Below are 15352 nucleotides of genomic sequence, written 5' to 3'. Positions count from 1 at the left end.
TTAGGGTACAGCTGTATGAAATCAAAGTATTATTTTATACATCCATCCATATCCCAGTCTATTATCCAGTACATGGCCATAGGGGGTCTATGGCACAAGATGAAAAACATTCTGATTGGGATGCCAGTCCACACTACAGACAATAGAGACAAAGGTTCAATTCATACTGTGTCTTTGAACTGTGGAAGGCATCCCACGCACAGCAGGGAGTATACCCAAACCCCACGCGCCGCGGGGAGTATACCCAAACCCCACGCACCGTGGGGATGGGATTCAAACCCACAATCATGAAGGTGTCAGGTGACGGCACTGTTATGTTTCCATTGGACAGTTGTCCTTCATTCCTGTTTGCACTGTATCCTGGTAAGTGTAGTCATCTGTGTTCACAGAACCACAACCTATTCAAAAATGTTATGACATACTGACAATGAAGAGTTCTGAGCTCTAAATATGAAGTTGGCCAAATTAAAGTTCAGTTTTCTGCAATCTTGCAATCAAGGACATTTGGCACATTCAAGGTATAGTCAGACCATGACCCGCAGTGAAATGCATGGCTATCTAGGGATAAAATTACAAACAAATACATATTGTCTTATTTTTGAAAAGTATTGTGTATGGATAGTAAATAAATCTTCATATGAAATATGTTCATATGCAGTGGAACTAATCTGCATGCATAATCCCCAGTCCATTCAGACGCATATAAAATAGTCTACACAGGCTGGTAACGACTGCGCCCGCAGGCAGAAACTAAACGCAGTTTTCATAGGCTTACAGCTTTCATTTGCAGAGGAAAGAAATAGAATAATATTGTAGACAGACAGGCTGATCCGCGCGTTTAATAAGCGAGGAGGATGAAGGAGACGGGGGTGCGAATTCTCTGGGCACGCAACCTTTGGAAAAGGGAATGACGTAGTGGGAGAGGTAGCTATTCCGTCGGGAGAGTCTCAGCATCTCTGTGCGCGGTTGCTACGTCTAAACGAAAAAAAAAAAGTGCACTGGGCGTGCTCTGTAATAAGATCTGAAACAAAAAATCTCAGAAACGCAATGCCTCCGACGTATCCCGAGATACACCGGCGTGTTTACGAATATGATAAAGCCAGACACGAGTCATACGGGTCCCCCACGTCTGGCTGCTAGATTGTAAATAGGAAGCATTTTGGGAGGGGGGACTCGGTGGGAAGGGGAGGGTCGAGTTTCAGGAAAAGAAGGAGAACATTTTTTTGAGGGGAGGGCAAGAAGTTCATACTTAAAAAACGAGAAAACATTTGACATAGGGGGCTCGCTGTGCGCTTGTGCGGGAGTCGTCGGTGCGTGGGGAGAAGATGGCCGGGAGCTGCAACAACCTAGCGACGGGGACCGGGGAGATCATTCAGCTCAACGTCGGCGGTACGAGGTAGGTCCGTCGACGGATAATTTTTGCATATGTATATGCATCTTTTTCCGTATAATAAGTCAAAATACCGAAAAGAGAAAAAAAAAACAAGTGCGCGGATATCGGCACAGGCCTGAGCGCCGATGCGCGGCGAGATGGGGACAGTATGTGCGCGACATCGCAGGACATTACGCGGGAGTTTGGTCGCTGTAATGCGTCCCTGCCCTGTGTTTTTGTTTAAGTGTTTAAGATCTCTAGCTTTTTTTCCAAGCAGATATTTAGCGAGAAGTGCACAGTTGTTTGTGAATATTAATATTGGAGTTAATTGTGCGTCATTGGGAAAACGGCGAAAAGTTCGAAGGTTGGGAACCGTGTTAGTGTTCTTGAAATGTGTTCTTAATCACGTTATTGACATACATGGATAGAATTTATTTCCCGTTGAAGAACCCCATTTGTAAGGTGTGTGTGTGTGTGTATATATATATATATATATATATATATATTTGTCTCTAGCTACCACTGATTTATGGATGGACGTGTAAACGCAATTACTAAATGCTACGGTGATGCTAAGGAGTTAAATGGATTATCGATTAATATAGTGAATAAATTCCATCCAACATTTTGGAGCAGCGTATCAAAATGTTTTACCAAGTACTTACAAGTCCATGTAGCGATTTTAGACGTCATTTTCGTAACATTGTGTACTGTGCATCATGAACAGCCCTGACTTCAGCATGTTGGACTGAAACAAAAAGGTATTTGGTAATACTTGATAACGGGTAGAAAAAAAAGTTAAAGAATGAGATTTTTGGATAACTCACAGTTTAATTTAATGGGTTTCGAGCTGCAAGAATTTCCACGTTTGTCACACAAGCGTTAGCCAGACAGATGCGTGCTGGCAGTCCGTCCAGATAGTTTGGGACGCGGAACCGCTGTATGTTAACCTTAGGATATGACAGTCGGTAAATGATGTGTCGCAACGCTTATTCAGGTGCCTAATGAAATCATACTGGGTTGTGTTCAGCCTCCCATACTATGAATCATAGCAAAATTAATGAAAAGCAAATTAGTATTTCAAGTTTTTGCCCTGTCATTCCCTTTTGCAGTTATTTTTTATTGTTCAATAAACCAGGGAATGTTTTTTTCACTGTTGCACATATTTATACAGCTTCTGTTTATGGAAACAGACCAGGCTAAGTAATAGTACTTTGCTTTAAGGTAAAACCTTGTCATTTTTGCATTTGAATGTTGGGGGGGGGAATTCAATCATATGAACAATGCATTACTTATCAATGTATAATATGCATTAAGTATTATCACATATAGATGTATGATTCTAACTGCAACAAGGCAAACATCGACAGGGAATGTATATTTGATTTTGGGTGTGTGTTATGGTAAGATGTTCTGTACAGAATTATAATTGTGCTCATTTATCATGAAGCATTAATATTAACATCTTACCTCAGTCCTGAACGTTCCTTTTATGTTCCTCCAGGTTCAGCACCTCCCGGCAGACGCTCATGTGGATCCCCGACTCCTTTTTCTCCAGGCAAGATGCTTCTTTGTTCTTTTAGAGGTTCATTACTGTTGTATTAAGTCGAGACTTTTCTTCAAAAAGCAGGTTTAATGTCCTTTTTAACTACACCAATATATCATCACAGAATATTTTTTGAAAAGAGAAGGTCTTCATTTTAACTATAATGTTTTTCACTTAAAAGCCTTGTTCTGTGTACAGCTTCAAAATATAAATCATTTCTTGGATGAAGTAAGGATAATTTTAATAAGGATGATGGATGGATCCCAACTTTTTTTTTGTAAGCAACCAGATATGTATTTTCTACTTGGAAGTGAAGATGTGCTTTCTAACTAAATGAGGGAAATGTGAGTAGGGCTCCCAGTAGGACTCTGGGTGGCCGCTCATTTCTCTCAACATGCTGTGTTATGCTAAAGCTCCATACTGCTCTTGCTTGACTGGATGTTGTGCTCTTGCATTACAGTTTGCTCAGTGGTCGGATATCGACTCTTCGGGACGAAACTGGAGCGGTGAGTACTGCTGATGGGAAGAGCTTTTTGGTGTGGAGCTGAACCATCTGCACAGCCCTTTATGTGTCCAAAATGCTTCATTTTAGCAGACAGACAGATTCTATGGACGCTTTTCCACTGCACCAACTACTTACTTACTACTGTACCTTTGGTACTTTCTCTTTTCCACTGCACCAAGTACTTACTTACTACTGTACCTTTGGTACTTTCTCTTTTCCACTGCACCAAGTACTTACTTACTACTGTACCTTTGGTTCTTTCTCTTTTCCACTGCACCAAGTACTTACTTACTACTGTACCTTTGGTACTTTCTCTTTTCCACTGCACCAAGTACTTACTTACTACTGTACCTTTGGTACTTTCTCTTTTCCACTGACTTCCGATCGAGTACCAGTACCAAACGTCCCAGTACAGAACGTGCCAAACCAGCTGGGGTACTTCTTTTTGGTACTTCGGTACTTTGGAGTGGGACTTGTAACGCTTTCTTTGTCGATTCGTTATGTAAATAATCTGCCCCTGAAACACAATACAAACGCCCCCTTGAGAACAGTTACAAACTCGGAACACAACAATAAACAAAGTAAAAAATAATTGCGATTTGGTCGGAAGAACAGATACAACAGAAACATCAGAGTTGCATGACAAGAAATTTAAGAAGTATTTTATTTAATATACTAGAACAGCATGCATTTAGCCTACTGTCCTGGTGATGTGATTTTGTGGTAATAAATATTGAGGTATTTATAAATTCATTTCTCATAAACCCGTCTAGGAGTGATTTAAAACAGCAAGAATGAAAATAATTACGATCTCTGAGAATGCATGCAGTGCTCATGCAAAATCAGCGGAGATAAGCTTTAAACTGATTTTTAATCATATTTTACATAATCTGTAAAAAGAATAATTAAAATAGCAAGGCTGGCTAAGGTTTTTTTTCTACGACAGAGTAAAAATGTTCTAGCGAAATGTAAATGTCAGTATACAGAGCTGAAAGTAAGAAAAAGCCTGATCTTAATCTAGCTGACTGAGAATTGCATGTGCATAACATGCAGTGTTGGTATAAATATCGCACATCAGCCAGCCCAAATAATATACTATATTTTCAAATTCAGTACAAAATACCTGCCTCGCGTTGTGATGTTACAGTTTTTACGGCTGTGGAAAACCGACCCCTTGAAGTTCTGTACGTTTGGTGCTTCTTTCTAGGGACTAATTACTAGCCATAAAATACGCCTCGCTGTATGTGTCTTGGCATAAAATGCCAAAAAGCAAAAGGGAAGGTTTCAGAAAATGAGCTGTTATGTTGTTGTCATTATGTTATTAAGGTGTTATTCTCCAACAGACATTGTGCTACAGAGCACATATGCTTCTACCTTAATTAAAACACAAATGTATGTTAGTATGTGTTTATACTTTGTTCAGACGGTGCATATGAGAGGTACATTAGTTATTGCTTGTTGAATTAATTCCCTTTTAACTGAAACCCAAAGCACATTTGCGGGGTGTTTAAATGGCTTTGATCCAAATCAATAGAGCTTTGTAAAATGTGACTCCAATATTTGGCCCAAGAAAGCGACGGAAAATTGATTACTGAAACCCACAGCGTGTCTGCACAGTGCTGTTTCCTTGCACTTAAACAAATGGGTTACATTTTCAAGCCTGTGAACATTGGAGACTGTAAACTGACTAATGCAGTGAGGAGGTTGCTGCTTGTTGCAGTGATTAAGGGTGTTGATGGAGAAAAGCACTGTTTGCCCAAGATGTAGTTTGCAGTAGTACATTCTAATTGGCAGTTCAAACCCAAATGTATAATGAATTTTTTAATCATGTCTTGATCTTTTCGGATTAGTTGTATTTTGATGGTATTCCATTTCATATTGGTTAAGGTGTGTTAAGTTATGGATTATTTAAATGATTTATTTGTTTTGAACTGCTGAAATGTTCATTGTTGGTTTAATCTTTGGCCCTTGGTCTTACCTGGGCAACACATCTGCTCATTTTAGATGGGTGGTTCATTTTGTGTTTTGATAGTTTTAAATTATGCACACTATTTAATTAATGGAAGCTATAATTTAAACCTATAAAAAGCCAAACAGACTGTTCTCTAGGTCCATAAAGGTGCAGAGTCTAAGACCTTTAAATATACAGTAATGCTTGAAACGATCATTTTCGTTTTCTTCTTAAATTCTGCAAAATACTTATCTTTGTGAATGAAACTGTTTCTTGTTCTACAGATATTTATAGACAGGGATCCAACAGCATTTGCACCAATTTTGAACTTCCTCCGGACCAAAGAATTAGACCTAAGGTAAGAAAGGCTGAAGTTCCACCTGCCTCTGAAATAAAAGAAGGGTAGGGTATTCCTTAATGTAGCATGAAGTTTAATATGTATATTTTTTGACAGGGGTGTAAACATTAATATCCTTCGACATGAAGCTGAATTTTATGGCATCACACCTTTGGGTATGTTTTAAGTTTTATAACACCCCCAAGTCCCTGAAATAAATGATAATTAACTTGTAGTCAATAGAAAGCATCTGAAGACTGAAGGGTCGCTGGCTTCAAAATACGTAACATTAATTACAACCACTTCTTGTTTACCAACTATGTCAGTTAGCGACCATTCACAAATACGACGGTTATAAAAAATTCATTTCCGATTAGGGATGTCCCGATCCACTGTTTTGGTACACCAATCCGATCCATTCAATATTCATATCTGCCAATTCCGAGTCCTGATCCGATCTTTTGATAAATATTTAAATGAGCGGTAGTGTAAAACGTGTACCAAGACGTGTAAAAGTCATTCTGCACAGAAGGGGCGTTTATTGAAGGCAGTGTGCAGTGAGAGAGTGATGGCGATGGACCCCCTGCCCTGCGTGTGTCTCCCCTCAGTACGGAGGCTGCTCCTCTGTGAGGAGCTGGAGCGCTCCTCGTGTGGCAGTGTGCTCTTCCATGGCTACCTCCCACCTCCAGGTACTTCCCACAATTATCCATTTCATCTAACCGCTTTGTGGGATCCTCAGCTAATTCCTCATTGGAGTAGATATTCATTTGGTCCCTCTGGGCTATTTTAGAACAAGCTTGCATGTTTGATGTGTAAAATAAACAGCCAATCCGTGATTAATTCACTGTGAGTGACTGCAGATATTCTTAGGTGAAGAAATGTCATTGGACTGTATTGCCACTGAAATGCCAACCGCTGAGGTCAGTGTTGTCTTCCATTCTCCTTCCTCTGTCCCACAGCCATCCCGCCTCGTAAGGACAGTGTGGCTCCCTCACCTGCCACCGCTGCCCAGGAGGAGCGGCCGGGGCCAGGCGGGGCCGAGGGGGGCCTCCCCAGGCCCTGTCCTCACACCTCCCTTCCCAGCCCTCCTGGATCTGATGCCCCACAAAGACTGGGTAAGACTTTCAGTACGTTTACATCCGCTGCATGATGCAGAAAGCGTGAGCCAGCTCATTTTCAGTTGTATTCATGAAGGGAACAGGGGGGGGGGTAAACTTGGCAGCATTCAGGCTGCCTGCCTAGAAGACCGTAGGACACAATGTTCTGGAAATGGGGGGTGTGGCTGCCACGGCAACTGCGTGGGCCATTCTGAGGCAGAGACACAGTGAGGCGGAGCCTGCTGCTGGAGGGCTCTGTTTAAAGGGCCTTGTCCTTTAAGTCAGTTTTTAGACTGGCAACTCGAACAATGACTAAGTCACAAACAATGCTTATTTCTACCGAGAGCACCATAGGCTTTGCCATCTAGTGGCAAATCTATGCTATTACAGATATTTAATGTGATTTGAGCACTTGAATACCAACGAAGTGTGGATAGTGACTTGATTTGACACCTGAACCTGTCTTCCTCTTCTGCTCCCCTTAGGCTCACCTGTGGACCCCAGGAAAGTGTTGATAGTTGCTGGGCACCACAACTGGATTGTTGTAGCATATGCACATTTCGTCATCTGTTACAGGTAGAGGTCAAGCAGAATGGATATAGAAGGGAAGCTGGGCTGCTGAGCATTGCTGGCCGTCTCCGCAGGTTTACCCCCCCCACCAACGCTGCCCCCAGCCGCCCGGACTCCCTTCATATCGCCATTTACCCGCCAATGCACTGAATTTATCTTTTTACTCCAACATCCCACCCTGCTGCTTCCATCATTGTTTACTTTTACATTGTGTGTGAATATTGTTAACGTACCCCCCCACTTGTCCTGTCTACCCATGCTCTCCATTTATAGGCCTATATGTACGTACCCCCCCACTTGTCCTGTCTACCCATGCTCTCCATTTATAGGCCTATATGTACGTACCCCCCCACTTGTCCTGTCTACCCATGCTCTCCATTTATAGGCCTATATGTACGTACCCCCCCACTTGTCCTGTCTACCCATGCTCTCCATTTATAGGCCTATATGTACGTACCCCCCCACTTGTCCTGTCTACCCATGCTTTCTATTTATAGGCCTATATATAGCACTGTAGCTCTGGAAACATAATTTCACATCACTCTGGCCGTGTATTGAATACGGCTGGTCTGACAACAAAGCCCCACTTGACATAACTCAGCCGGGCTTGTGGTATGGCTCTGTAACCCCTAATCAAGTCATTTTCTGTTGACTTTTAGTTGACTTTTAGTTGACTTTTTTTGATTTTTAGTTGTAGTTTCAGGAGGCCTGTTCGACTGGCCATTCTTTCATGCATATTTATATCTATATTCATATGTACATCCTTAGACATAGCAGCTGCATGTATCAGGGCAGCACAGCTCAATTGGTGGAACAGTTTCCTCATCCACAAGGTTGAGGGTTTGAATCCCTCATCTGTTCTCTCAGTGTGTCTCTCTGGTTTCCTTCTGCTCTACAAAGACATGCAGTGAGGCTGACTGGGGTCTAAATTGCCAATAGTGTGTGACTGTGTTTGCATGCCTGTGTCCTTGTCTGTGCTGCCTGGGACTGGCTCCGATCCCCCATGCAGTGCTGACCAGGATAAGCGGCTGGAAGATGGATGAATGCACCAGCTGTATGTGCCACAAGCTCTGCGTACATTGCTGGATTAGCAAGGCGACCTTGGGGCGTCCTTGAGGCGTGGCTGAATGAACATGACGGAATGACCGCGCTTGTCCACGTGTGTCCGGCAGGATTAAGGAATCGTCCGGCTGGCAGCAGGTCTTCTCCAGCCCTCACCTGGACTGGGCTATAGAGCGCGTGGCCCTTAATGCGAAGGTGGTCGGCGGTCCCCACGGCGACAAGGACAAGATGGTTGCCGCGGCATCTGAGAGCAGTATTATCCTCTGGAGTATCCAGGATGGAGGCAGCGGAAATGAAATAGGTATAAATGGACCAGGGGTGTGGCTGTGTGGGAGGGACAGGATTGGTTGATAGTGGTACCCACATCGCATTACTGCTTAAGCAGAAGCTGTTATCCAAAGCTGTATATAACTGAGAAAGCAGGACCAGTGCCTGCAGCAGCTGGGCTTTGGAACCTTGAACAGTGAAATCACTCCACCAACCGCGAAATTTTGAACCAGGAACCTTCTGATCAGGGGTACATAGTCCTAATCCACGGTGCCACACACCGCCCCCAAACACATTTTCCAGCTTACTGCGGTAAATGTGGTCTGGTACTCATCCAGGTCCTGCTTTCTGAAGCCCTTTGTGATGCACGCGAGCCGTTCTTCTGTATGAGTTCAGGCCTGGCTTTCCCTGTGTTCAGGCCTGGCTTTCCCTGTGTTCAGGTGTGTTCAGCCTGGGCGTGCCGGTGGACTCTCTGTTCTTCATCGGGAGTCAGCTAGTAGCCACCAGCCACACGGGGAAGGTGGGAGTGTGGAACGCCGTCACCCAGCACTGGCAGGTTTGCTCTTCGCTCATTATTTATGTGCAGGTACCTTTGACGCTGTCCCGGAACCTGTGAAAGGCTGTGACTGTCCCGGAACCTGCGAAAGGCCGTGACTGTCCCGGAACCTGCGAAAGGCCGTGACTGTCCCGGAACCTGCGAAAGGTCGTGAACGTTCTCCCTGTGCTGTGTCCAGGTGCAGGACGTGGTCCCCATCACCAGCTGCGACACGGCCGGCTCCTTCCTGCTGCTGGGCTGCAATAACGGCTCCATCTACTACATCGGTGAGTCGGAAAGCACGACTGCAGCCACGGGGAACGAATGCTCTGCTGTTCTCTTTTAATGTAATTTAGATGTGATTTTAAGTTTATTTTTGGCATTTATTCTTATTCTGATACACTTGTTGCACTTTGGTCAACTTTGTTGTGTGAAAAGTGTGTTATAAATAAAGTTGCCATTTCAGAACACAGAAACCCAATCAGCTGACTCTCCTTGTCTTTGGTCACGACCCCCGTTCCCCTAAAACATTTAGCAGCTTTTGTGTCTTTGTGCACGATTGCCAGACATGCAGAAGTTCCCCCTGAGAATGAAGGACAACGACCTGCTGGTGACGGAGCTGTACCACGACCCATCCAACGATGCCATCACGGCACTCAGCGTCTACCTCACCCCCAAGACCAGTAAGTGGTTGCATCAAACTTAAAGTTCAGGACTCTTTACTGTATTGCTGCCCTTGCGTCCTTGATCATGCTGTGATCCGTGACGCGCCCCCTGCAGGTGTAAGCGGGAACTGGATCGAGATCGCATACGGGACGAGCTCCGGCGCAGTTCGGGTCATCGTGCAGCATCCGGAGACCGTGGGCTCGGGGCCGCAGCTCTTCCAGACATTCACCGTGCACCGCAGCCCCGTCACCAAGATCATGCTCTCCGAGAAGCACCTCGTCTCTGGTAAAGTCTGCATCATCATGGTGTCCTCTAGTCCTGGGTGATCCATTCCTACCCCTGAACAGTTGTATGTTCTCTGTGTTCAACCAGGCTTCCTGCCACAGTCCAAAAACATGGTTTTGGTGAATTGGTGTCTCTAAATTGCCTGAGGTTCCCCTGCCTGCCCCGTGCAGTCAGTGCTCTTTGCTTCTTGTAGGTGCTGAACTCGTCAGAGCCGGTTAATGCTCAGTGACCTTACTACCAGCGATTGTAGCATGTCCTTTTCAGCACCCCTGTTTCAATTTGCATTATTTTAACCATCTGCTACCATCTGCAGTGGTCACATGATGGTTATGACATCCCATCTGGACTTCAGATGCCACCCATTGGGGGAGGCTGCCATCTAGTGGCCGAAAGGTGTGAGACATGAGCGAAAGGGGAGTGCGGCTCCTTGCATTGCTTGGATAGGGGCCTATGCTGGGCACTTTGCCCCAAACCTGTAATCACTGCTGCTCTGACATTCCCGTAACCACCAGACAACGAGAGCAGCTCTTCCTCTCTCCAGTGTGCGCCGACAACAACCACGTGCGGACGTGGACGGTGACTCGCTTCAGGGGCATGATCTCCACCCAGCCGGGATCCACGCCCCTGGCCTCCTTCAAAATCCTGTCCCTGGAGGAGGCTGAGAGCCATGGCAGCTACTCCTCCGGCAACGACATCGGTGTGCCCCCGGGGAGGGGGGGGGTTGCAACCAGGGTTTTACAGTGTTTGTTATACATGGTTCTTGTACTGGTTCTCTGTCTGACACACTAGTCAGTGGCCCGGTTTTGGTTATCTTAAATATGTTCACATAAGCGCACAAGGAAATTTTCACCAGTCATCAGTGGCTCTTGTGCATACAGTAGATATACAGTGAAGACAAAAGGCAGTGGTCACATACAGTTTATGTACAATGTGCATGTGTGGCTAAGTGTGTAAAAAGTGCAGGAGTGCATGTCAGGGCAAGGAATGCTTTAGTGAATACAATACGTACAAAATGCTACAATAATTGTAATATGACAGAGTTTGGACTGACCTGTGTTGTTGCATTGATCATCTTCAGGACCGTTTGGAGAGAGAGATGACCAGCAGGTCTTCATTCAGAAAGTCATTCCGATAACCAACAAACTTTTTGTGCGTCTTTCTTCTACTGGAAAAAGGTAAACGCTGCCTCCTGTCTGTTCATTTCATCAGTTTAATGACATAACCCAAGTTAGCCCACCACCACATATTTTCCACGTACCATGAGACTGATGTTTTCTTTTAGTTAACTGCTGTTGTCTGGCAACAGATTGACGGCTGTGTGCCCCCTGCAGGATCTGTGAGGTGCAGGCAGTGGACGGCACCACCATCACCTGCTTCACGGTGCGCGAGTGCGAGGGCTCCAGCCGCATGGGCTCTCGGCCACGCCGCTACCTCTTCACGGGCCACGGCAACGGCAGCATCCAGATGTGGGACCTCACCACGGCCATGGACATGGTCAACAAGACGGAGGACAAAGCCAAGCGGGACACAGGTGAGTCGGGGGAGAATGAGACCCCTCCAGGCTACTAGTGTGCTGAAGGGGAAACATTTATATGGCTTGATGTGACTGTTAGCAGAGGTAGGCGGTCCCACAGAGGAGGAGCTTCTCAAACTGCTGGACCAATGTGACCTGAGCGCCTCACGCTGTGCCACACCCAACATAAGCCCCGCCCCTTCCGTCCTGCAGCACAGCCGCCTGCGAGAGTCCTGCTCTAGGTAACTGTCCTGTTTATTAATAACATACACCCACTCTTTAGGCTGACATGAGCAGTATCTAATCTCATATCCTCCATGTGTTATACTGCAGTATGTTACTTTGATGGTATTTTCAAAAGCAATGCTACATTGATGCTTTATTGATCCCGCAGGCAATTTAGGCATCCAGTAGCTTACGCATATAAAAGAGCGCAATGCAAAAGAACAACAGGAAGAAGAATAAAGAGTAATAAGACAGACAAAATTGGCAATAGTAACAATAATTAAGGATAATAATAATGATGTAATCTACTAAATACTAATCGCCACAGAATAACTATTTAGTGGTACAATAGTCATTAGTATTCTTAGTACCTATTCCAGTATTGGAGGGGTCCAAAATAATGCTGTGTACCATGTTAGTATCACCATCGAATCCCAGTTCACTGTGCCACCCTATGTATTAATGCTTGGAATTGAAATTAATGGAGATTATTACAAAAGGCTGCCATATTACAAAATGGCATGATTGTTGACTGGTTAGCCAGGGTTGGAGGTTCGAATCCCCACTGCACTCTGCATGTTCTCCTTGTGTCCCATGGGTTGTGTCCCTGTATTCCAGAGACATGTGGTTATGCTAACTGGTGTCTGAATCGCCTGTGCTCTATGACCGACGGGTGCCTGTGCTTCCTGTGTCCCCAGCCTGCAGCTGCAAGCACACGAGCCCATTCCTGAGACGGCCACCTATGGAGCGCTGCGCCCCTACCGTGAGAGCCCCCTGCTGGCCCGCGCTCGGCGCACCGAGAGCTTCCACAGCTACCGCGACTTCCAGACCTTCAACCTGGGCCGGGGCCTGCTGGAGATGGGGCCCACGGAGGCACGGTGCTCACCCGGCGACCCTGGCACCGAGGCCGGGGAAAAGAGGGGTTCTGCCGCAGAGCTGTGGCCCAGCCGGGCCGTCGAGGTCCAGCCCGAGTCTCCCCGGCAGGCCCCGGACAGCCCTGGGGACACCCGAAAGAAGGTGCCCCAAGAAGAGGATGGGCAGGACGCCAAGTTTGATGGGAGGAAGAGGGGGGCTTTTGATGGGACCTTTCTGGGCAGGAAGAGGGCGCCCCCTATGCCTCAGCTTGCCTCCTTGCCTTCCAGCACGGAGGGTGGGGGCAGCGACTCTTCCAGTACTGCGTCCCCCTCCCCGACCAAAGTGTCAACCTCGCCCCGACACCGGAAGGGCACGGAGCCACCGGGCCAGGAGTACCTGTGAGTGTCGGACGCACGGAGACGCCCGTCAACGCTAATAGAGACATGACAGCAGCACATATGTACCCCAGACACGGAACCACACCTGTTTCTCATGTAGCTTTGCATTCTGGTCCGCTGGTAATATGGGCTATGGATGGGCTATGGTCTCTCATCTCCGGCGGATAGCCCAGACAGAAGGGAGGCTCATATAACTCTCCGCTAATAATTTCAGTCCCAGCGGGCCATTCCTGGCCTTTAGGGTGGGGCGGCTTCGGAAACCTCAGCTTTGCTGGAATGTCCGTCTGCTCCCTGGCTGGTTGCTGTCATCACTTCGCATTTGCCCGCTGCTCACTGGTGACCGTTTTGAGCCCTCAACTGGAATGGTCGCTCAGATCATCTTGTGAAGTTTATTAAATGAAGTGGTGAGAAGGTCACGCACTAATGCCAGGGTCCCGTGAAGTTCTTCTTCCAAACCTTGTCCTTTGGGACAGGGAGCGTTTTTGGGTGTCATAGTGACAAGAGTGATTAACATGATAGAAATTGACGCATTTAAAATGAGTCCTGCTGTGTCCTTCGGCTTTGAGTGAAGCCGAAGGCAGCTGATTCGATGGCTGAGGACTGACGGAGGTGGGGGGGTGATCGGACCGCCGAGGCCCTGGGAGAGTGGAGGAGGTGTATGTGTGTGTGGCCGGTAGGGGCTGGCTGTCCTGTCACCCCCTGGGCACGTCATTCTCAGGTGTTACTGTATCGAGTCGTCAAAATGGGTGATGTTTCCCTATTTTTTTGTCATAGAATTTCAAATTATTGAATTTAAACGATCAAAATTAATTTTTCATAGCTAACAGGAGAGGGAATCTAGCAGGTCTCTCCCTGATTCCATTCTAATCTTTCTTACTTGCTCAGTGCCTTTTTAACATTCGCAGCCGTGGGTCAATATATGGTTACAGGTGGCTGGCCAGGAACGAGAACCAAAGTGAGGGAGTCGGGCCCGGTTCTGATGAAACCTTTACATCCACGTCTGCGGGAGATTTAGGGTGTGTGACCGGGAGTTGGTCCTCAGCGTTGAGTGAGAATGGTTTTCCTTAAGGCCGTTTTTGGCATATCACACGGAAGACACATTCCGGCTGTATAGTATGGCTCAATATATGCATTACGTCAAATTATATTTTCCATGCTCCTCATATATATATATATATATGCAGTCCATGATATTTATATGTAATTGTTCTAACACGGAATTGCACTGTTACTAAGGAAGCATACAGAATAGTACTTACAGGTTTATTGAAGAAACACTAACTGATCACAATGGGGACTGAGCTTTCTGCTTACATGAAATCCAGTCCCCTTACAGAACTGGCTGTAGTATGTTTACAATGTCAGTCCAGTCAGTAGAATGTGGTTTGTAAAATAATGTATTTATGTTGTCTAACTGTTTTTGTACAGCACCTGTATAAAGGAGAATATTAATATCGAGTCGTTCATGGTTACAGCACATGCATGAGGTGCCAGTGAACTTTATTTTTAAAGGGTTAATGTGGAGGATGTAGGTCTGTGCTTGAATGTAATGGATGGTCATTAATGAAGAGGATTCACACTTTTAGGATGCGTGTGGGGCAGTCAGGGTTCTGCACAAAAGGGGCAGACCGCACTCGCATATTATGGTCTGTATGATACGAAGGCAGGTGGCAGTGATGGGCTGCTCGCCCAGACCTGCCGTAAATGCACCATCATTCTTGTGGTGAGTTTAAAGGCAGAACGCTGCCTGTTGTTAAAAAGACCATACTGTTAATGTTATTTATCCACGGGGGGGGGGGGGGCACACGACAAGGAGCCCTAACTGGCCCATGAAACTGCATTCCTAAACCAAAAGTCGAGAACGGAGAACCGATTGGTGGATTTTTGGCAGGGGTTATGATGCGTCCAGGACTCGGTGTGCAATCTGAGCAATTCGACTGTTGGTGTCTCTCCTCAGTAACTATAGAGATGGGGATTCGGCGCGGCTATTAGCGACGGGCGGAGGGGGTGCTCCAATGCTGGATTACGTGTTTAATGTTGCGGTACAGTTCAAACCGGGATCACTGGGTACCTGAAGCTGTCCGACAGCAAGCAGCTGTGTCATTACCCTCTACTGACCGAGTAAAACAGCTAACCTGCAAAATGGCTTCTTGTGTCTTTCTTTGAAG

At 46.1% G+C, this 15352-nt stretch overlaps 1 protein-coding gene across 2 annotated transcripts; it reads left to right on the top strand.

Annotated features, from left to right (window-relative positions):
- Nucleotides 1-763: 763 nt before the first annotated feature.
- kctd3 (potassium channel tetramerization domain containing 3) lies at nt 764-15327 on the top strand. 2 transcript variants are annotated; one of them, XM_072699002.1, is made up of 18 exons: nt 764-1396; nt 2877-2930; nt 3379-3424; nt 5659-5732; nt 5829-5887; nt 6320-6400; nt 6671-6826; nt 7294-7384; nt 8551-8741; nt 9148-9263; nt 9442-9529; nt 9809-9925; nt 10023-10193; nt 10735-10890; nt 11272-11368; nt 11525-11724; nt 11810-11948; nt 12630-15327. In XM_072699002.1, exons 1-18 carry the CDS (start codon nt 1326-1328, stop codon nt 13186-13188), a joined length of 2466 nt encoding a protein of 821 aa, XP_072555103.1. In that variant the 5' UTR covers nt 764-1325; the 3' UTR covers nt 13189-15327. The 2 variants fall into 2 exon arrangements, with proteins under 2 accessions (XP_072555103.1, XP_072555102.1); XM_072699001.1 differs by having other exon boundaries at nt 767-1396; nt 11807-11948.
- Nucleotides 15328-15352: the final 25 nt, after the last annotated feature.

Source organism: Paramormyrops kingsleyae, chromosome 14 (assembly GCF_048594095.1).
Source record: "Paramormyrops kingsleyae isolate MSU_618 chromosome 14, PKINGS_0.4, whole genome shotgun sequence".
Taxonomy (NCBI): Eukaryota; Metazoa; Chordata; class Actinopteri; order Osteoglossiformes; family Mormyridae; genus Paramormyrops; species Paramormyrops kingsleyae.
The sequence above is the reverse complement of the archived record's forward strand: the minus strand, read 5'-3'. Positions and strand labels throughout refer to the sequence as shown.